Source organism: Dermacentor silvarum, chromosome 5, assembly GCF_013339745.2.
Source record: "Dermacentor silvarum isolate Dsil-2018 chromosome 5, BIME_Dsil_1.4, whole genome shotgun sequence".
Classification (NCBI taxonomy): domain Eukaryota; kingdom Metazoa; phylum Arthropoda; class Arachnida; order Ixodida; family Ixodidae; genus Dermacentor; species Dermacentor silvarum.
Window position 1 is genome coordinate 168,990,099 of NC_051158.1, and position 23,212 is coordinate 169,013,310.

Sequence of the window (23,212 nt, forward strand, 5' to 3'; positions counted from 1 at the left end):
GAACTTCGTTGACGCGAAATTGGTATGTATATACGTACGCAAAGCCGCGAACGAAACTGAAACCATCGTCCGGGAAATGTTCGCGATGGCGTGGGGGCAAAGGTTGAGATGTACTGAAGGCAGTCAATAAATTGTCAATATATTTCATGCCGCTGTTACAGCATTTTTCGTACATTGCGGCCGACGCTTAACCCAACGTGCGTGCGCGGCCGATTGCGAAACACTCATTTTGCGGCACATGCACCGTCGCAATGAAGCGGTTTGAATTATCACAATTTCACTGCATATTTATGACAAAGTCGGCAAGCTTGGCAAGCCTGTGCTTACCTGAAGTTTTATTTCCAGAAGTCGGTCAGCCTGGATTTCTTACGCTTCACGGCAAGCAAAGGCGTTACGCTAGTCTCACAGTCCGTTAAAAGAGCCATCACAATGTCGTTGTCGTGAACTTTTTCTGATGAGGTGAAAAGGATCCATTACTTTCAAAGCAGTCGCCGGAGTCAGTGTGTCTAGCAGATTGTCATTTTCCCCAGACGACGAGACATTAGCATCTTGTTGACAATAGCGGCTGCGGCGCGGCCGCTCGGGCGCTATCTTGAAAGTAATCTGCGACGTGCACAAACTGAGCTCCCACACGGGCCTTATCTTCAAAGCGATCGGCGACGTCGGCAAAGTGCAAATAGTGCCAGTAGAGTCGTGTGCGCTGTCCTTTCGACATTTAGTTTGTGGTGAAGCAAGAGATCGCACGGAGGTCAATTCGCACACTGCTATTGCCGCGCCTTCTCACTCCAGCGTGTTGACACCGAGTTTACACGGGCATCGAGCGAGATGTGTTCATGTTTACCTGTGTGCACGTGACATTGTGCTCGGTAATTTAGTTAGTGAATGTTTACAAGTTTATATGGCCAATAAAACTACTATAGCCGTCTACTAATCTGCTATTTTCTTTCGGGCGAAACTGCGAGATATTTTCCTTCCGCTTTCTGCCTTGGCGATCATATGTGCCTTCTCCTCGAGAAAGAGAAATTTATGCTTCTTTGTTGGCGTAGCCATTTCGACCGGACACAGACCAAAGAAAACGGCAGCGATCGCGGTGATTCCCTACAGTCTCGTGCAGGCACGTGACGACCGCGCGTGGTATGGATTGCAGTGGCTTAAATCGATACTTTGGATTTCGTTCGCGAGAACCTTGTTCAAGTGAATAAGCTGGATCAGGTGAACTTGTTGTTGGGCGAGTACCAACTCGCCCAACAAGTTCTAAGCTGTGCCAGTGTGGCAATGCAGGGGGCAGTGCCACACTGCTTTCAGGGGTCTACAGGGTCCACACACGATTCTGAAAACCGGGAGCGCCATGATCATGAAGGCTAGAACCAGGGGCCATTCCGATCAGCAGAAATGGCGGCTTTGTGCGCCTGGGCAAAACCCCTCATGGGTGAAACCAAGACGGTAGAGGCCGCTGACATTACCGAACTCTGGGAGTATGTTGCTACTGACTATAAAATAGGTGGTGCTTTGATGGAGGAGTTTCTGAGTGCAGATACTGCTGCCTAGTTCTGAGAAGCGATCTCTGACGGGATTGTCGCCACAGATGGCGACAACAGCAGCAGCAGTGACGACAATATCGACAATGACCCGTCTTTGGCACTGAACCTGACGTTCACCCAAAGTGCACTGTAGTCAAACGAGTCGCTCATTGATTTCAAGCTGGCTAAATTATAGTCGCCATTGTTCACGGTGCAACGGTGCAGCTGCACGCGATGCACACCGTGGTTGTGAAACCCAAAAGCAAGTACACGTTTCCGAATATTTCAGCCCGCATAACGCTTGACTACGCTGTTTAGAGGTACAAATAAACATTTTATTTTTCACAGCTTACTTTCTACGTCAATTTTTTATCACAAGTGGTAAATTTGGTTTCGGAGCTACAAAGGTATGTTTGGCAGCTTTTTTTACGGCACTGGAGATGATTGGTTATAACGATCGGATTTTTCATTCTTGATATTGTTATAAGTGGACTGCACTGTACATTCCTATTGTACAATAACTTAGCTGAAAAACAGAAATTGCCAACTGCCGGCGCCTTAAATGAACCGGTAGATGCTTCCCTGACATTGCTGCAATTAAACTGAGTACTTCCTGCTGGCAAAACTGCAGTGGGTCTTGCCCACATCCACTATTCAGTGCTTGCCCAATTATCACAAGCATCTGCAGAGGCTCTGCTGGAATTTTCTGACCTGAATTGGGAAACAGTAGTAAAGCCGAAAGCATGGAAAAACGCAATATCAGTGCCGTTCCTAAAAGCCAGAAAACTCCCAACATCCCCTAGCAGCTACCGACCTATCACTCTCACTAGCTGTTTGGCAGAATCATATGAAAGTATTCTGAACACCAGGCTAACTTTTACCCTTGATAGACAAAACCTGTTAGACAATCATCAGTGCAGGTATAAAAATGGTAGTTCAACAACTGATCACCGTGTTCGATTAGAATGTGAAATACACAGTGCCTTTCTGCACAAACACTGTCTCACAGTTTTCTTTGACTTGGACAAAGCTTACGCTACTATGTGCAGATTTGGTGTATTGAAGGATTTGGCAGGCCTAGGGATTCATGGCAAGATGCTGAGCTGTCTAGCGGACTTTATGTCCAATCGAACATTTCAGCTGCATCTGGGCACATTGCTTTTATGCGTAATTGTCCAGGAAAACGGTGTGCCGCAGGGTTGTATTCTAAGCACAACACTGTTCATAATGAAAGTGAACTCGGTAAACAGTATTATGGCATGCAGAACTGATAGTTGGGTGAGTTGGTACGTATTCATAGTGAAATATTTAGCATGCACAAAGACAAGGACACAGTGAAGCGCTCGTGTGTCCCCCTTCACTGTGTCCTTGTCTTTGTGCACGCTAAATATTTCACTATGAGTATTATGCCATCTTCTCTAATGCATTCTTTAGGCGTTGATGATCTCCAAGTTGCATGCCGTTCATCGAACATGCGAACTTGCGAACGGCAGATTGAAATCAGTTCAAATAAGTCGACACAATGGACAAATAAGAATGTCTTCCGTTTCACCACTGAAAAAACTGTTGCTGTGGTTTCGTCGCAAAAAAGGGGCTTGCAACCGGACCCAGTCTTGAAACTACATGAAGCCGTACTGCCAGTCAAACAAGACCAGGACTTCTTACGGGTTTTATTCAATAAGATGCTGAACTTACTGGCACACATAAGTAGTCTGAAGGTTAAGGCAAGCAAGGCAGCACTTAGCGTTCTCAAAGTTCTGTCCCGGAAGCATTGGGGCTCTGACCACAAATGTCTATGTTCTGTCATTGCTTAGTACGCAGTAAATTAGACTCTGGTTGCATAATTTATGACTCAGCCAGACAGTCACACCTTCAGCGATTAGATCCAGTTCATAATCAAGGACTACCCCTAGGAACCGGTGCCTACAGGTCATCGCCTATTCCCACTTTCTACTTGGAAAGTCATGAGCCGTCCTTGGAACATCGAAGAATGCATCACATGCTTACCTATGTTCTCCTATTTGAATAATTGCCAGAGCACATTTGCAATAACATTATCACCCCCTGCGATACACACCTACACTGCGCAAGCAAACCACATTAAATTATACATCTCATGCTTCGGTACGAGGAAAAATGTCGCGACTACGACGTCTCTAATCAAGTACTTTCTGTTGCTAACAGGCCAACGAGATTACCCCGCTCGAGCGGCTGTACACAGTTCCTTGATTTTTCATTAACACATTTCAAGAAGCAGGAAATCTCACATGAACAAATAATACATGAGCTTCATGCAGTACAAGACGCATGCAACACTTACACCGATCGATCAAAGATGCGAAATTATGTGGGAAGCAGCATCAGTCTAAGGTATTTGGGAACATACTGTTAGGCTACCACAGTTTGCCTCTCTTTCACAGCCGAATGTTATGCTCTGTGGATAGCAGTGGCAAAAATTACAACAGGCAAACACTCAAAGGTAGTCGTTTATACAGACTCTTGGAGTGCACTAAAGGCATTTAATTTGCAATCTGAGCACAAACTCTTCATAGGGGATATTTTGAACGTGTCACAAGTATGTCAAGGTCAATCCATTCACTTCTGCTAGGTCCCAAGCCACGTCGGTATTCCAGGAAATGAAAAGGCGGATGAGTGTTCAGCTAAGGCAAAACACCAGACTATTTCGAAAATAAAGGTACCAGTTAGGGACGGGCTTGAGGCTATTCGCCAAGCGCTTACCATCAAATGGCAAAGTGAATAGAATTTGAGAGAAAAACAAAAAACTGCCACTTACTGAATCTGTCCTTGGTGAATGAAAAACATGTTGCCATCAAGAACACTTCTTCGAGGTAATTTGGTGCCGACTTCGAATAGGGCACATATCTCACGCATAATTATTTATTGAAAAAGAAGAACAACCAATGCGATAACTGCCAGGAAACATTAACTGTGATGCACATTCTAATTGCATCTCCACATATTGAAACAAAGAAAATGCTCTCCCAAATTATACAAATTACATATACCTTTACACCCTGCTTTGATTTTGGGAGATGAACCACTTGTGCCTCTTACAGAAGTCCTGAACTTTCATAAAACCGGTTTCTTCAAGAAACCGGTTTTATGAATAGGCTTTAGAGCAACACAGCTTTTGCAGCCTCTACCATTGTTTTTTCAACACATTGTGTCTGGCGCAGCATGGCCTAAGTCGCTTTGTGCCATTAAACACGATTTAACTAACTTTACCTGCTAGTGTGTTCATTTGCATTGCGCTTTGCAGAGGCAAAGAGTTTGTTTAGACCATTCCTTGTCAGTTTCAGCAATCATTTGCCACAATTTCGTGATGGCAGAGCACAAGGAGCAGAGTGCGTGTCAAATAGTTTTCACTTCAAGCAAAACTACATCTGAAGATGTTGGCAGACATTGTTAAGCCTATAAGAATGACACTGAGTAATGCCCAAATCGGCAATGTAGTTTTCTCAGATAAGGAATGGTGAGATACAGCAGCGCAGAGCGTGCTGCCATCAAACCAGTTCAAGGCAATGTTCTCCACCATTCAAAGTAATCTCCTAGGTAACCCCATCCTCCTTGCATGTTCAAGCTCCTTCTCCCCTCCTTCATGGCTGCTCGTTATCCTCCTCTTTATGGGCCATCCATTTTGCGCTCTACTAGTTAGCTAATAGTGCACACAGCACACCCAAATTACAACTCGAATCGCAATAAGCTGCACTCAACGGCCCAGCGGCAACGCCTAAAAAGGGAAAAAATGTCGCTGGCCGAAGATACTACATGAAATCGTTTATACCAGCGATAGCTTTTGTAAACATTTCAGCGTTGTATGCAGTTATTGCCATGGTATAAGTAATTTTTAATGCGAAAGCATTATATGTCCCATTACGCAAAAATCCGGTGGCGGTGGCATCGCCACCAAGCGATCGTACCAAAAATGGCCGACGCCACAGAGTAAACACTTGTCATAAATCAAGGGCTTTGAAAAGAAAATTTCGGTCTGGGTGGGAATCGAACCCAGGCCTCTGGGGTATGAGATGAGCACGCTTCCTTAACGACACGCCAGCTTCATGGTTCTGGTTGACTAAAGGTGTGCCTAGTGCATGCATCATTGCACATGTCACGTCATGCTAAAGGTATGGCCTAGTGCATGTGTCATTGTGTCATGAGTCGGGACGTCAGCGGTATACAAAAAAGAAGACGAAGATCGCGGAGCGTTCCGAACGGCGCGAGCGCTCGAGGCACCTCGAGCCGAGGTGTAATCCGCGAGGGAGAAGCATCGAAGCGGTATTATCGACGTGGCTCTTGAGCTGGAAGGTCGTCTCATCAGCCATGCTCTGATGACTGGAGAGTGGAGGACCCGGCCACGAAGTCGTGATGCTAGCAAGGCCCAGGCGTAGCTGTAGTCCTCGGAGACATCTGGGCGAAGCTCCTGGGACCGGCTGCTGCTGCTCACGGTGGTTCCGGTCTTCTTCTCGAGAATCCCTCTTCCTCGGCCAAGCCCGTTCAACTGATAATTACCGTGCTACCTGGTCGCCATGCCGAACGACGTAAGGCGAAGAACGCTTCGCGAGGCCTAACTCGGCGAGTGACACGTCAGCGGCGGCTACCGGGGCACCAGCCACGTACTCGGTCAGGTCAACGGAACCGTGAGGCGTCGGCACCTACGGCACTCTCAACGCTTCGGACAAGCCCAACACAGATTCAACAAGAACTTCAAGACGACGATCTGTAAGAGCCCACGTTTCTGCTTTGCGACGCAGTTAGGCCGTGGCCAGGGTGGCCAGACATTGGCGAGTAAAGGCAAGGACTGACCTAGAGACTTATAAGGCGAAGCTAGGCTCCGGAAATGATAGTTCTTTTTCAGTAGTGTTGTATTTAGTTAGTCTTGTATTTTCTACTGAGTAAGCATTTTGGTTGAGTTATGGTTTGAGTTTTGTGTGCTTTGTGCTTTTACCGTCCGTGTACCTATTAAATCCTTGTTTGCTGTGCTGCCAGTCGTGTCTCCTCCATCGAGAGTAGCGCATGTACGCAACTCTCCGGCTCCCAAGCGAGTAGAACATGACACATTGGGCACGTGACGGTGCAGTCAATGTGGAGGAGGTGGCGTCATGTCATGAGTGTATAAAATGAGCATAAAATTTAGAAGTGTTAATGTCCAATTGAATGCAGCTGAGTGCTCCTTTTAGTTACGAACTCCTGGCGGGCAAGAGAACGTGTTGAGATGCTTGGCGCATTTTGGTGTGGCCTTACCGAGGTGTTAGAACGCAGGCAGGAGCTTGCGTGGGAAACAACATTTCACCAAAGGGACTATCATGCTTTAACACTCCCACACGTAAGCAGTCCTAAGCGTCTCTGGCGAATTTTTTTAATCTTGCAGAATATTGCTTATTTTCTTTGTAGGCTATTCTGAAAGGGGGTGTGGGTTGTAAGGGCCCATTCACACTTGCGACTAGGAGAGGTCGCGCGACCAAGTTAGTCGCAAAGCGACCAGTCGCAAGTAGTTGCAAATGGTCGCTTTTCTCGAAATGCGACTATTTCGGGCCAGTCGCTCACTGCTCGATTTTTCAGTCGCGCGACCGCAGTCGCAGAACAGCTGAACCAATCAGATGTGAAGGAACAGGACGTCCGTATACTCCGACGCTTATTTTACGCGGCGATGACATTTCAAGCAGACTTGAACGGCATATTGTAAGACATTTCAGTTTAGCGACTGGTCGGTCACATTTGTGAGCGTGAACATCGTTCGTCTTGAGTAGCTTTCCTGGTCGCCAGTCGCAATCGGTCGCGCGACCTTGCCTAGTCGCAAGTGTGAATAAACCTTAAGAGTTGGCGAGATATATGCCACGTGGAGAAATAGGGAATGTTCTAGCCGGCTCTTTACAATCTCCACATGCGAAAACGTTGCCAAAGTTATGCATGTGATCAAAAATAAACCCACTAATGAAGTCTCATATGAGTAATTTGTCGTGCGAGAAAATATAAGTTTTGCAACTGCCAAATATGGCCTTCAAAGCCTGAGGGCTCATTGAAGATCAGAGAGCAAGCTGGGTCGAAGGTTTTTGGCACTGTTTTCTAAGGGCCATAGAAATCCGTGAGTCTTCAAACACTCTAGATTCTGTCACTTTCTAATTTTTTGCCATTTCTGGAAAATAATTTATACAGGACATAAACGGGCCCATGAAGCATTCAGATGCAGAAATATTGAGTAACTCAAAAAGGACCACTATGCGTCCTTTCTTGCACATCATTAATTTTAGTATGTGTTCTTTTTTCGCATATCATAGTACTACTTTTGTCTCATTTGTGCAGCATCAAGGCCTTCTATTTCTCCGTCCAGAGCCAACGGTGACAATTCACAGCAGGGATGCCTCCAACAAGATCACCCCCGTGGCTATGAGGCTGATAAACTGTTTCGTTTGGAAGCACATGTCAGGGTCCATAGTGGCGAGCGTCTGTTTAAGTGCCATTTGTGCCCTCAGAGCTTCTCAAGAAGAGACATCCTTAAGAGGCACTTGTGCGTCCACACGGGTGAGCGGCCATTTCAATGTCCTTCATGCCTGCAGCGATTCTCCCAAAGATCCAAGGTCAAGGAACACATGCGCACCCACACAGGCGAGAAGCCATTTCAGTGCCCTTCATGCTCTCAGAGATTCTCACACAGGGGCCACCTGAAAAACCACCTGCGCACCCACACTGGTGAGAAGCCATTTCAGTGCCCTTCATGCCCTCGGAGCTTCTCACGCAAGTCGTACATGAAGGAACACCTGCACACCCACACAGGCGAGAAGCCCTTTCAGTGCCCTTCATGCCCTCGGAGCTTCTCACAAAGGGGCCACCTGAAAGACCACCTACGCACCCACACTGGTGAGAAGCCATTTCAGTGCCCTTCATGCCCTAAAAGCTTCTCTTATAAGACCAGCATGAAGATACACCTGCGTGCCCACACAGGCAAGAAGCCATTGCAGTGCCCTCCATGCCCTGGGAGCTTCTCATGTGAGTCCATCATGAAGGAACACCTGCACACCCACACAGGCGAGAAGCCATTTCAGTGCCCTTTATGCACTCAGAAATTCTCGCTGAAGGCTGCCATGAAGCAACATCTGCTCATTCATACAGATGTCCGAGCACACCGTTGCACTGTCTGCTCCAAGTCCTTTGCGCGGGCTGATTGTTTGAGGAGACATAAGAAAGCACATCACCATGATAGTGTAGAGTAGGTTAAGTTTCTCACATAAATATATCATGAGGAAACACCTGTGCATTCACACTGGTGACTGACCAAACCAATGCACCATCTGCTGCAAGGCCTTTGCGCAGGCTTAGTGCTTGAGCAGACATATGAGAGCACAGCACCATGATACTGTAGAGTAGGTTTACAGCCGTGTTGAACTACAGTTTGAATTAGGACTCTACAGACATGTAGCGTGCTGTAGGGTGTTTTGCTGCATCAGGTAGCACAAGTGCTATGATCCTAAAGGAGCCCTCGAACGCTCTTTCTGGGTCACCATATTTGCTCTAGATCTATTCTTAACGTGTCATAAAACAAAGAGTAAGAGAATGATGAAAATCATTTCTCTTGCTCCCACACCCACACAAACTTACGTTATCCTCATAAAATATTCGTAAATACAAGCAGAGTGAGAATTAAGCTCAACCTCCGCTGAAATTTTAGGTGCTCTAAATGCCACATTTCATTGTGCCATGAAATCATGTGGTGGCACCAGTAGCAGCTGGGCATCAGCAGAAGTCGGCGCGCCACGGTTACCAAGCTTGCTCGGCCTGTCCATGGTGCACCCATGGCCTCCCTGATCTGGCTGCGTACTGTGTAATCTGGGAGGCCATGGAGTCACTTTTATAGTCGCAACAGCTTCTGCAATGCGGCCATTGTCATGCCAAAGTGCTCGGCATGTGATGTGTAATTCTCACGATTGCAAGGCCTTGCCAATAGCTGTGCGATACTTATGGTTGTAAAATGTAATGCCATAGCTTTTATCGCAGTACAGTAGAACCTTGTTCACACATTTAAAAAAACGATACAAAAAACATTCACAGTTTGGCAGTGTACTGAACGCTGGTGGCGAAAGATCTTAATTTCTGGGAATGTATGAAAGGAACCCTGGAACGGTTTTGACAATTTTGTAGAAACGTACTGAGTTGTTAGGGCAGATCCTTCTGATCATTAAGTGAGACATTCAAGCGCTCCTCGTAAAGCACATAATTTATTATAAGCAGGGGTGTGCAAATAGCAATTTTTGAGACTGAATTGATACATACTGTCACATTGTGGTGACGATGAAGAACACAGTAGCAAAACTGTGAATCGCGAAACTAACTCTTCGTTGGGTGAACCTGTGACCAGAAAGACAGGCTACACTAAAAGCACAACGGTTGCAGCGAGCACAGTCAGCGAACGTCGGAAATCTGTATCAGCGGGTCAAGCGCGTCGGCTTTTATGCATCACTCGTCGAAGGTTCCATTGTCGTAGCTGGTGTGCCCGCATGGTTTCCAGAAACTACTACACAACTCATGTTGTGCATGCAGTCTGATCGTACAAGGTTCGGCGAGGACATACACGACAGATAGAATCAACGAGAACATTCGTGTGTGTTCTACATCACGCAGGCACATTTTGTCCTGAGCAGCAACTTTAAGTTGTTAGTGGGCTAAATGCAGTCTTCGAGAAAAGGATAAAGAAGTATGCATGTCAGTACGAAGCGAATAATGCCACAAGCGAATCGAATATTGAATACTTTTCAAATAGTTTTTGAGTAATCAGCAGCCATTTTCACAATTGCTGTAAAACGGTATTCACGTAGTAGTACATAGTCATAAGCTTAGCATCTTTCTGTCATGACATTGCGAATTATCAAGTATTGTTTATCAAAGTGCAGGAACGGAGAAACAATTAAGCAGTTTGTTCGCATATACAAGACTTTTGAAAAGGGAGAATGATCTTTGCAGCGTAGCCTGTTGCACTGCGTAGGTTCTCAAGTTTTATACGTATTTTATGCCCGCGGAGATGAAAATATTGTACTTTTGCTTCAGTTTTATGTTTATTGCGCATAGTTCACATTTTATCATATCAGAAACTATTAGGAAAGTATTTGTATTTATGAATAGTGAGTATTCGATTTGAAGACCGTATTGAATAGGACAGTATTTATTCAGTATACAAAATTATTGAATATTCGTGCACCCCTACTTATAAGATTTAAAAATGTGCATTGCTATCGATTGCAGCGGCATCGGTCCCCTGAGCTTTCAACTGCCCTGTCACCATCTGCGTAGCAGGCCTGCGTGACTTCAGTCGAGCAAGCCATCCAATTGACTACTCACTTTCTGTCATTGATAATTTTTCCAGCTTTATGGTGTGCAAATGTTGTTCATAATAGTTGGAATGTTGGTTAACTTGTTTCTATAAAAAGAAGTGACAGAAAGAGAATACACGAGAATTTATCACTGCACTGAAGTATTTCCGGCACATGGCAAGTGTCGTCTGCTTGTGTTACAGCTTGCTCCGTGTTTGTCTCAAGGTTTCTTTTCGCAATGACTGTGAATTGCCCTTGTTGCATTTTAGGCTGCAAATCATTGGTGACGTGGCAAGGTGCGACAGCCCATCACAGCATGACATAGTATGTTCTACTTTACTGCTGGTATAAATTATCGGCCGCAGCATAATCAAGAACCAATCTTTTTAAATGTTTAAAATGTTTCACACTTGGTTACAGCAATGTTAGCTCTGTGTTTGGCTGGTTAAGCACATTGCCACCAGGTGGCTGCACCACGCAGGTCGCTCACGTTTATTCCTCCACCCATCAGTCAAAATACCCAGCTCACCTGCATTTACCAGAATACTGCACACGCTCGCCACTTCAATGAAACGTTCACAATGCACACTGCTTGGATAGTTCTCGCTGGGAATCGACGGCCATACAGCGTTTAGGTTGCAGAGGCTTTGCATGCTGTGTCCAAGTCACTGAAAGCAGACATCACGACGTCACATCATAATGCAGAACCAATGAAGGCGGAGCTTAGCCCCAGTTGCTCGGCAAACGTCTTGAAGAGAAAAAGCATGGCTAGGGAGGAGGGTAACTTGTAATCATCCGTGGCTCTCTAAATATGGGACGCTTCACTTAAATTGTGGCGCAAATGTTTTACTGTAGCTGTATCCTACGTGTCTACAGAATTTGTCCAAATCGTTTGAGGAACCCTTTAATTGGTAAAAAGGAACCATAAACGTATCGGATCATATTTTGTGTTCTTGATTGCGGACGTTGGCTTCCGGAAATTGTACAAAACAAGGGCGTATTAACGAGGTTCTACTGTACTCGCAATATTGTGCAAATGTAAATTGCAAATTACATTTTTAACCAATGATAATAGCAGCACTCTCTCTGTGAAGTACACAAAATCATCATCAGTGCCATCAACAAGCTTTCCATGGTGCGTTTCAGGGCCCCTTTAAATGTGGTACTGCCAAGCCCGTTCGCACGATGTTCCTACCTGATCTAGGCAGTTGCGGGGGCATTTTTAGCAATGAGAGTGCGGTGCATTACAGTGGCCATGTTCATGTGATGTTCCTTCCTCTAAAGGCACAACAAATAAATGCTCATCCATCTTGTAAATGACTCCTCATCCATTTCTTGTTTAGTGATTCCTTCTGTATGTGCTGCTGTATGAAATATTGCATAGATTGTGTCCTATAAAACTTGGGTATATAGTGCTGCATTTTTTTGTTATTTCATGAGTTTTTTGTAATGTATTCATGACTAGTTGTATTTCTGAGAATTACTCATTATGTATGCTTTACTTATTTCTAATGCTTCCTCGTAGTCATCCCGATGATATTTTCAGAGTTATTGGTGTAAAAATCCTACTTTTTTCTATTCTCTTGTGTTAAGCTGTGTTCATCTTTTGTTGGCTTTGTTACTGCCTGTATAACAGGGCCTTGGACCCCGTCAAGTCTTGCTGGCTTTTCGTACACGGTCCTCAACATCAGTTGTATGTTGAAATAAAATTTGATTTGATTTGATGTGCCTTCAAAAGACTCAGTGTGTGATAATATACCAAGTCATGGTAAGTTCTTATAATTAGATCTCACTCGACTGTGTTGGTGATCTCCAGATATACTGCCACCCATTTGAGGTTAGGAATATGTGTGAGCAATAGACAATGGAGCTCGAGAAAGCATAGAGCAAAATAATTATGTCGATTGCAGAAATAACAAGAAAAAGGGAAATGAAAAGATAATATGCCATGGGGTAGGTCACATCTTCCAGATTATCTGTGTGTAGTGCTCTACTTATTAAGGTTTTGTTTAATTGGTTAGCCCTATGGGCATGGAGGAAGGAAAATACTAGGAGGGAGCGTCATGCGAATCTGCTAGCCTCGGCAAGCCAACCTCCTCTGAAGCCGCCCCTCCCTCTCTCAAGGGCCCCGTGCGTGGTGCCTTTTGGGTAGGAATAGGCCCACAAGGTTGCCGGAGCATTCGTGATTGTTTGGTCGTGGTAACTTTTAGTGGCACCTGCCGTCACAGGCTTGGAGGGTCGTATGCGGGTGGTGGTTTTCTGCTACTGCGCGCGTCGTTCTTCGCTTCAAATGCGATGCCTTGAAACGTGGAGCAAGACTGGGGCGCCTGACTCGTGAAGGCAGAAAATTTTCAAGGCGTCACTTGCGCTTAACGCCGCGGTTAGTGGAGTTGCGAGCGCTCGCGGCTCAAAACCCGTCCAGACGCTCAAGTGTGGTCTATTTTTCCCACGTACACTCCTTAACTTTCGTCAAATCAGTCATTGTGCACCTTAAGCTGTGGTGCGTATTATCTTGCTAATTTTTGTCCAGCTGTCTTGCACCTAGGAAGAAACTAGATGTTTTGAGGGACTGTTTTGTACTTTTGCTTAATAAAAAGCTCTGGTGTGCGTGTTATATTTTGAGAGAAATAGCATTAGCCTGCATTCTAAACGCCGAAGTCGTCGCCGTTTATTCAGATTTGCGTGCACTATTTTGCAAGATTGTGTGGTGTGACGATGCTGTTGAGACGCGCCTCGGGGATCCATTTTCGTTATATAATAAAGCAAATAAATGGAATTTTTGCATTATCTAGAGTTTATTCAGCTGTTTTCGAATGCGAGTATAGCCCCACAGCATAATTATTTCCTAGAGTCAAACACTGCTAGGGGGACCCTTCTTCCTCTGCTAGTGTAAAACGGAATGAAAACTGAATACATAGCGGCAAGGGAAAAATGTCAGCATTCATTTGCACTTGTGGATTCATTGTGTTGCTGGTGTACTTGTACTATGGAAAGCACATTTTTATGACTGCAGTAACTGTTTCATTCTTTATTCAATGTTTATTGCACCTATAGAAGCCAGACGATTTCACACAAATGCAGAAGGAAGCCACATTTATAATTTAAATGAAGTACATTGCAAAGATAATACACAAAAGAAAATTATAAACAGCAAGTAGGAAAACTTATTGTGCCACTGCTCTTCGGTATCAGTATTAGCATATTTGTATGCCACAGGACATTTGTATAATAATGTTATACAAAGTAAACTGTATCACACGTATTATTGATACCTTTAATAAAACTGGTCAATGGGATCAGCTGTCCTGTAACGTAGCTGCAGTTTTGCTTACAATGCCTTGTATGCAACGCCATCAATACAGGGCTATAATTATATAATATTTATATCTGTGCTGTACTCGCAAATAGCGAGAGGCTTCGGTGATTGTGCTTGTCAGAAAAATAAGCAATACATATGCAGAAATCGAAAAGAGTGGTAGTTCACAAAGTCAAAGTTGAAAGAATTGATGCGAGGTCAGACCCACAAACTAAGTATGTCAACTTTAAAATACAATGCATTTTGCTGCAAGTAAAATGTACAAAAAAACTTATGTTGTATCACATACCTAGAAAAATATCACTGTCCCAGCTGAGCCAACACACATCAATATTAAGAGGGGACAGCTCTATTACACTGTGAACCTCAAATAAATCCATATTTCACGCTATTTAAAACACTCATTAAGTTGTATACACCGAATGTTCGTGGTTACAATGAATCTGGTATCATAAAAGGCTATTCTAAACAAAGTGAACACAGTGAGCTCAATAAATTATTTTGAAAATAGTAAAATAATTAAGTGGCGAGACTCAGCTGCTTCACACACTTGAATTCCTTCACTAACCTCGGCGCGTGTTTACCACGCCGAGTATGTGCGGATATTCCGAAACCCTCGCAGTAGACGAAACCGAAGCCACCAAAGCAAGCCGAGTAAAATCTACCGCTTGCCTATCACGTGAGGGCCTATTTCCCATCATTCTATTCCTCTAAATTTTTTGTGACTAGGCTTCAAGATTGTCACGTGATGCTCCCTCCTAGTTTTTTTCCTTCCTTCATGCCTTTGGGCAATTAAACCATCCTCCCCCTTTTTTTTCTATGTGTACAGGATTAGGCCTAGAAGTGTTGGCTGGTGTTGCTGACACTGTGGCAACGGAGATGGAACGTCCTTATAACCTACAGCTTAGACCATTTATAACCTTAACCTAACTCCTTATGATGCAGAACGGGCTATAACACGGTCTTTTTTGGCCTCCCGTCGTCCCTCTTATAGAACTTCATGTGTACACATACCGCTTACAGTGCAGTCGCGCGAGACAAAATGCTGGTTCTAATGCGGTTTCCATGGAAAAGCACGATAGCGAGCCTGCTTTTCAACGAGGTGCACAGCCAATGGGAGTGCAAAGCAACGAGGACAATGCGGAGAAGACATAGAGCGAACGAACAAGGTATATTAAAATAATAAAGGCGGCGACAGCATGATGTGGGCGCGCGGGGGTTGCCTCGGCGACAGAGAAATCTTTGCTCGACCGCTGATGGTAGAGCACTGTCCTTGACTACTGTCACTATAAGCAGTGTTCCACAAATTTAGTTAAAAGCTTTGACGCTTTGTGTTCACATGCAAGCTTCCACCTTTCCTACCAGTACGCGCACATAGAAACTGGTAGGCATTGGAAGTGGTTGCCGCAGCTGATCGCCCAAGAAATCTAAATCCAGTTTACACGCACTGCTGTCAGATCCGCCCGTGCGCACGATCGCATGCCCAATCTCTTATCTCATCGTCGGGTACGAATATATCAAGGGCAAGCTTCCCGCGACGGCCTGACGCCCTTGCCATGTGCGTTTTTGCCTTTCGCCTCCATCGGAATATGACCGCTGCGGCAGTGATCTACCTTCGCTAGCTGAGTGAACATCCCTGATGGCCGGGCACATTATTTGTAGTGCGAAGAGTTGTGTACATGGCTATTGGATAGACCTTATTACGGTGTGCGTTTATGGTTTATGAATGGAAACGGTATTGGGTGATATGAAAGGCACATGTGCTGCGCGATGTCAGAGAACGTTAAATAAACCTGGGTGGTATAAATTAATCCGGAGCCCTACACTATGGCGTCACTCATAGTCTGAGTCACTTGGGGACGTTAAAACCTCACATTCCACAAACCTAGAGCCTGTTTCAGTATTGCTGGAAAAAAAATTTTGGAAGAACACGCAGTGATGTTTAGTGGCTGTTATATCTCGTTAGAGCGCAGACAACCATGCAACAGAGCCCCTAATATATATGTTCGTCACCGCGTACTGACACTATGTATTACGTAACACTAACGAGCCCAGCTAGCTGGTAGGCCTAGTAGCGTGCTGAGCCTGGCTGCAGCCGCGCTGGAATAGAAAAAAAATTTGGCTGAGGGTTACCTCTTGTAAACCTAGTTATTACGAGCTAGAGGTCTGTTTAGCTTGGTTTTGCAAAGGCTATGCACACAATGTTTCAATAATGCACGCTTCCACGCTTGGTAATCTTCTCTATAACATGCTAATCTGGCCTCCCTTTGCTCCGGTGTTTCAGCAGCCAGCTTTGCCTTTGCTTGAGATTTCACAGCCTGCTGTCTAGCGATATCTATACTGGATGATTGGAGTCAGCCTGTCGCTTGCGTTGAAGCGCACGCACAGACCGCGAGACTGAGTGACCAAGCGCCGGCGAAGCAGCCGGTGCCCCCGCCTACGGCGCGCCTCGGCGTCGGCCTTGGATACCCCGCAGCTCGGCTGTGGAGGGTAGACTAGAAGGAAAAGGGAGGAGGAGGGGTGCTGGCGAGGAGTAATAGGTTACGCCATTTACCACCCACTGCCCAACACTACCTCATCGCAAGACAGACAAAACCCCCACCTCAGCCCAAGCTCACCAAGGGCCAGGAAGTCACCTGGCACCGACTCCAAACGCACTCCTTTCCCAACCCACAAATATACACACACTTTTACCCTGACTTGACAGACCCACACTGCTCATTATGTAGGTCCATAGCCTCTTTAAATCATATTGTCACAGACAAAACCACAAAAGACTCGGTCGAAGCTATAGATCTTTTATGAAGCTGTGCTGGCACCTTCGTTGTCATCTTCTTCGAGGAGCAATCCAACATGCATGTCTAGCATGTTGCACCGAATTGCACCGAGCGGCTGTCATTTGTGTCAAGGTCGTGACGTTAACCCCCTCCCTAGAAGCATCGTCTTGATGCGGAACATGTATGCACTGGAGATTGGCACAGTGATACTGTTAAGGAAGACGTAGATGGTGAGAGAGGTGTAGAGCTTTGCAGTCAGCGAGAGTAGTACAGTTTCAACCTAGAGACGTGTGAACGACATCGGACAGGCGTGGGCCTCGGGGACAGCGAGTAGTGCCTTCTCCTTCAGGAATCACTTCGTATGTGATGGCGCCGAGTCGTTGAACGAGCCTATAAATTAAGGTCCAAAATAGCGGCGCAAAAGTTTCTCCGACAGACCACGCTGGCGCGCTGGCGGCTCAGTGTCCACATCCGTACTTCGTCACCGGGTTGATAAGTGACGTCTCGGTGACGAAGATTGTGTCAGACGGCGTCGTTATGTTGGTAGCGGATACGCATTTGTGCAAGCTGCCACGCTGGCGCGCTGGCAGCTCAGTGTCCACATCCGTACTTCGTCACCGGGTTGATAAGTGACGTCTCGGTGACGAAGATTGTGTCAGACGGCGTCGTTATGTTGGTAGCGGATACGCATTTGTGCAAGCTGGCGCGCCTCTTCGGCGCATCGAGCGAATTCGGCAGCATCAGTGACAACATTAAAAAAGTGGGAGGGTAAATTCATTGCGTCCAACCAGTAGCGCACCCAGGATCTCTGCCAGGGGGGGGGGGGTTGACAGTTTGCCAATGCCATCTAAACAGCACTAATTTCGATTTCTTCACGGGAAATTGTCAAAAAATGCGCATTTTGCGAGTGTGCAGATGATTGCGCGTCTTACATCTTAATTGCAGTACTCAAATGCGTGAGGAAAGAAAAGGGGTTAAACAAAAGGGGAGGTTAAGTCGGCCTCAGGGGGGGGGGGGTTCCAACCCCCGAATCCCCCCCGTCGGTGCGCCAATGCGTCCAACGTTGTTACAGCTTCCCGGCTATGCACCAAGCGAAAAGGGGTGAAGCCGGTAGTTTCTTGCACGGCAGTATGATATGCAAACGTAACATATGGGAGAACGTCGTTCCAGTTTTTGTGGTTGACATCAATATACATGGAAATCATATAGGCAATCGTTGTGTTTAGCCCTTCTGTGAGCCCGTTCGTATGGAGATGGTAAGCAGTGGCTTTGCAGTGAACTGTACCACTGAGATGCATGATATCTTTTGTGAGCTGCGTTGTAATTTCTGTGCCCCGTTCGGTTATAACCACTGTTGGAGCACCATGGCGGAGTACGATGCCATGTACAAAGAAGGTCGCAGTATCATTAGCAGTGCCTCGTGGGAGAGCTCGGGTTTCAATGTAACGTGTAAGTTAGTGTGTGGCAACAGCAATCCACCAGTTACCAGCCAACCTCGACTTGGGGAATAGTCCAAGCAAATCTATGCCAACTTGCTGAAAAGGGATCCGTGGAGTATCAACTGGATGGAGAAGTCCAGCGGGACGCACGGGTGGTGTATTGTGTCTATGGCAGTCGCAGCATGTCTTCACATTAGAGCACTGCACGGGCCCGATTTTTCGGCCCAGCCTGGGCCCGTAATACAAACTTCAAGAAAAAAACTGCGCAAAAGAGACGAGGACGAAAAAAAGACAGGTACAACAGACAGGCACTAGCTTCCAACTAAAATTTTATTTGAAGAAACAAGGGTTATATACATGAAAATGAATTGAACCACCATGACGTCATGAACTCTCTATCGCATCAAAAAGGCAATCTCTTTGTCGGCAAGTGCCACTGACGGGCAGCTAATGCACGTGCCCTTGGCCCTCGCAATCTAAAAAGCTTCTAATATCTCCCTTTCGAGTCTATCTCCGGAACGTGCCAGAAACTTGGTGTCATAAAGATTCGGTCTGCATTTGTGACGTTTACAATGTTCAGCCAAATGACCTCCCGCATTGTTATTAACAGCCCAGTTGTGCTCTCGCGCCCTTTCATTGTAACATCGCCCCGTTTGCCCAATATATACCTGTTTGCAGCTTAGGGGGATTTCATACACAACATTTCTAGTGCAACGCGTGTATTGCGCTGCATGTTTCTTAGGGCAGGGGTCAGATTTTGCTTTGGTCACCATCGGGCATATTTTGGCCAGTTTACATGGCGCACTAAAGACAAGATTAACATTGTGCCTCTGCACAACCTTCTTGAGGTTGTGGGACACCCTGTACCAGTATGGGATTACGTGTACCCTCCTCATGTCAGCTGGTTTTTCTTTGTTGAATCCCTCTCTTACATGTTTAATCTTTTGAAGAAGCTTATCGCAGACGCTATTAACCAAATAAGACGGGAAACCGGCTTGGCTCAGCCTTGTAGCGTGGTTGTTAAAGCTACTTTCTACTTTGTGAATGCAAGATTTATTTAATGCTTCCTTTAGACACGTCATTGCAACTCATATTTTTATTAATTTGGAGTGGGCACTGTCATACGATATCAACTGCTTCTTCAACCTTGGCTGGTATTCCCAACAAACATGCGTGTTCATTAACGTGAGCTTCAAATCCAAGAAACGAATGTAATTGTCAGTTGGCCGCTCACACGTGAAGTTTAGAGCCTCCAATGCGTTTCTAAAGGTGTTAATTACCTTTTCTACTGTGTCATCTAGCCAGTAGCGCACCCAGGATCTCTGCCAGGGGGGGGTTGACAGTTTGCCAATACCATCTAAACAGCACTAATTTCGATTTCTTCACGGGAAATTGTGAAAAAAATGCGCTTTTTGCGAGTGTGCAGACGATTGCGCGTCTTACATCTTAGTTGCAGCACTCAAATGCGTAAGGAAAGAAAAGGGGTTAAACAAAAGGGGGGGTTAAGTCGGCCTCAGGGGGGGGTTACAACCCCCGAATCCCCCCCCGTCGGTGCGCCACTGCATCTAGCCTTGACTGTGGCACCTTGTTAATGACCACCAAGTAGTCGTCGACGTACCTTAGTATGGTAGGAGCACATGAATGATCAAGAACGCTATCTACACATTTGTTAAAGGTGCTAAGAAAAATATCCGACAGAATGGGAGCGAGCGACGATCCAATGCAAATATCTTGGCGTTGTACATACTGCTGATTACAGTAACTAACGACGGTGGATTGAAGGTAAAAGTTCAAAAGTTCTAGAAACCGGTCACTGTTCACTCCAGTTAGACAACTGAACCTAATTTCTCGAATGTCTTCGATCTTGTCCCTAATTGCATGGAGCACTCTCCCTCATGAGGAATCTCATTATATGTCTTCCGCGTCCAGTGAAAACGCGTACACACCGGTCCATGTCCCTCCTTAAGTCTGCACGACTTCAATTGAGCTCCGTACAAGGTAAGGGTCAGCTAGGGGCAAGTGGCACAAATGGCGCTTGACGTAGTACCCTACTTGCATCTGCCAAGTCTTCTTCTCGGAGACTATTGCCTGAAAGGGGCATTCGGGCTTGTGGGTCTTTCCGGAGAAAAACATTTTTCTGCAAACAAAGCTGAGGTGGGCGTTTTGGAAATTATATGGACACTTCAAGCGGATTTCTGCCGTCGTCGTCGCCGTGAGGTTCCGTATAAAGTCCAAGGGCGATAAAATCGTCGCCACGGGCCGTATGTGCGAGTGAAAGCGCGCGGGGGACGCGTGCGTTCACGGAGAGCGAACGCACGGCAGAGAGCAAACGCGACTTCCGTCGCGCGAGAGGCATTGGATGTGTGGGAGGGAGGGGGCGACGCTGTGCAGCGGCACCAAATGCGTATCTTGCAACTGGGCGCAAGGGGAACTGGCGACTTAATCCCCCACGCGAAAGGGAAGGCAGCACGGGAGGGAGGAGGGGGCGGCTTCTACTCTGTCAGCAACTGCGCTTGTACTTAGCGCCGGTGCGGGCTGTCGTGCGCACCGTATCTTGAAAGCGATCTCCACACGGCTTTGACCTTTGTATGCACTGTGCATTCGCCGCTCAGTTTCCGTTGAAGCGATAGACCGTACGAACCTTCGCTCGCTGCGGCGGCTGCGTTTGCTGACACCAGCGTTTTTTTTTTTTTTTTTTTGACAGTGGTTGTCTGGTTTGCGGTCATCGAGTGTGATCTATTCATGTTTGCTTGTGCGCGCTGACACCACGCTTGTTAATTCAGTTAGTAAGCGAATGTGTCCAAGTTTATGCAGCCGATAAAACTACTATCCCTTGTGGAGATGGGTTTGCGCAAGGCTTACCCTACGAGCGACGGTCAGGAAGGGCACGACGCTCCTCCACTCCGCAACGCACAAAGGCGCTACGGCAGGGCTCGTCGACTCTCCGACACGGCGCAGATAAAGCTCCGGAGTCAGATCGCCAACAAACACAGGTTTATTCACCCAAGATACAGCACAGTGCGACAGTCACGGCGCTTACGGGCCAAGGCTCACCGCAAGACCGATCGAGTACGCGTGCCCGCTGCGCCAGGGCTAACCGGGTAGCGGTCCGCCAAGCGCGAGAACGACGAGTCGCGAGAACAAAGGTCTTATGCAACCACCGCGTTGCGGGCCTGTGAGCATCTGCCGCGGCGAGGATTCCGCCGAGGAAGCGCTCAGCGAACAAGAGCTCGGGTGGAGATGGTGCCCGGGGGCCGCCGCGCGGGAGGCCAATCGGGGCGCGTCCCGGTGACGTGTTCTCGCGGGGCAAGTCCAATCCCGGGGGGGGGGGGGGGGAGAAGCACGGTTTGCGCGGGAAAGTAGGTCCGGCGCGCTAGCCATGTCCGCCATGTTGCCGTTACGGCGGCGGTTTCCGGAGATCGAGCTAAGCGCCACGCGCGAGCTGGGAGACGAGGCGCGGGAGGGCAACTCGATCCCCACATTCCCCCCTCCTAAAGACCGAGGCCAGCCTCCAAAGGTGGCTGACCGAGGCCAAGTGGCAAGGTTGACTCAGCCAAAGAGGGCTAAGCCAATGGAGCAAAGTCCAAGAGGGTGTCGTCGTCTTCCTCAGGACCAGGACAGGCAGAAGGGGCCCCAGCAGTCCGAGAAGGCGAAGACGTCGCTTCGCTTGACACAAATCCAGGGGTTTGCCTTGGCCACCAAAGTTTCGCACACTGGAAGGACCCACTGCCAGGAGGAAGAGTCGGCAGCCCAGGAAGGACGGGGCAGGGCGGCACCATGGTTCAGCGAGCAACACTTGAGGTCCGACGGACAGGAGCAGCCAGGAACGCGCGAGTCGTGGCTGCCATTTTGGCGCAGCAGCCACCACAGCAGTCAGATCGGGCTGGGCTCCCCGGATTGCGCAGGATCAGCAGGCCGGGATGACCGGCAGCCAGGTTAGCAGCGGAAGCCGAAGTGACCCTCATCAGCCAGGGGTCAGCGCCTGGCAGGGAAGAAGTTTGGGCGTGTTGGTAGGTCATTGTAATTTTAACTGGGATTCATAGCGCTAAAACGACACAAGGACGAGGAAGAACACGCGACTTAGCGCTCGTCCCGTGTTCTTCCTCGTCCTTGTGTCGTTTTAGCGCTATGAATCCCAGTTAAAATTACAGTCAGCGCCTGATTGGGCGGACCAGCCACAATTAGCGGCAGCCTACGCAGCAGGAGGCAAGGCTGGCAAGCGTTCGTGGCCCCCAAAGGCAGGAGTCAGTCATGGCGGAAGGACCAGGAGCAGGCCTTGAGCAGGCCTTGAGGTCAGCAACAGGCTGGCATGGTATGACCAGGGCTTCGTGGTCAGCAAGACTGGAGGCACAGTGGAGACTGGCGCAGGGAGAAGACTTGACGACACAAGGGAAAGGACAGGAAAGCCCCCCGGCATAGCCGGCGTGCCAAGAAAGTTGCTCGCCTGGCTGACTGCCCAAAAAGAGGCGTTTGCCAGGCTGAGGCTTGGGCAACACATAAGAGGGTATACTAAGCCACACGTACGGGCCTGTCACCGCTTCGATGTGCGCCCTCGCACCGTATATACATTTCTCCATTCACCGACATGGTAGGGAATGATGTCCAGCTACCTGCTAGTGGTAGAAAGCTGACTAGGCGCGTCAGAAGGCGGGTGAGCACGAGAGGGTATATTAGGCCAAAAGGGCCTGTCACCGCTTCAACGCCCTCGCACCGTAGCTGTGTCTCTCCGTTCACCGGCGTGGTAGGGAATAAAGTCCGGCTGGTGGATGAAAGCCTGCCTAGGTGCGTTTCCGCAGGTTGTACCGGTGGCGTGGCCTGGGGCCAGCCGTGTCACTGTTTG

General features: G+C 47.4%; 2 protein-coding genes and 1 long non-coding RNA gene across 3 annotated transcripts in view; 2 read left to right on the forward strand and 1 right to left on the reverse strand.

Annotated features, from left to right (window-relative positions):
• The window catches only part of LOC119453871 (zinc finger protein 675-like), a 2,199,134-nt gene that overhangs the window by 1,850,050 nt on the left and 325,872 nt on the right, over nt 1–23,212 (forward strand). The gene's annotated exons all lie outside the window — the stretch shown is intronic.
• Nucleotides 1–23,212, forward strand: part of LOC119454549 (gastrula zinc finger protein XlCGF57.1-like) — a 1,708,166-nt gene that overhangs the window by 1,486,169 nt on the left and 198,785 nt on the right. The window contains exon 6 of the mRNA XM_049666971.1: nt 8,129–12,074. Coding sequence (XP_049522928.1) covers nt 8,129–8,749 — 621 coding nt within the window. The 3' untranslated portion in view covers nt 8,750–12,074. The remainder of the gene's footprint in view (nt 1–8,128; nt 12,075–23,212) is intronic.
• On the reverse strand, nt 7,964–8,502 carry LOC125945279 (uncharacterized). Its single transcript, XR_007466777.1, has 3 exons — nt 8,381–8,502; nt 8,201–8,296; nt 7,964–8,032 (listed from the first exon to the last, which is right to left on the reverse strand). It is a non-coding gene; the product is annotated as an uncharacterized LOC125945279 (long non-coding RNA).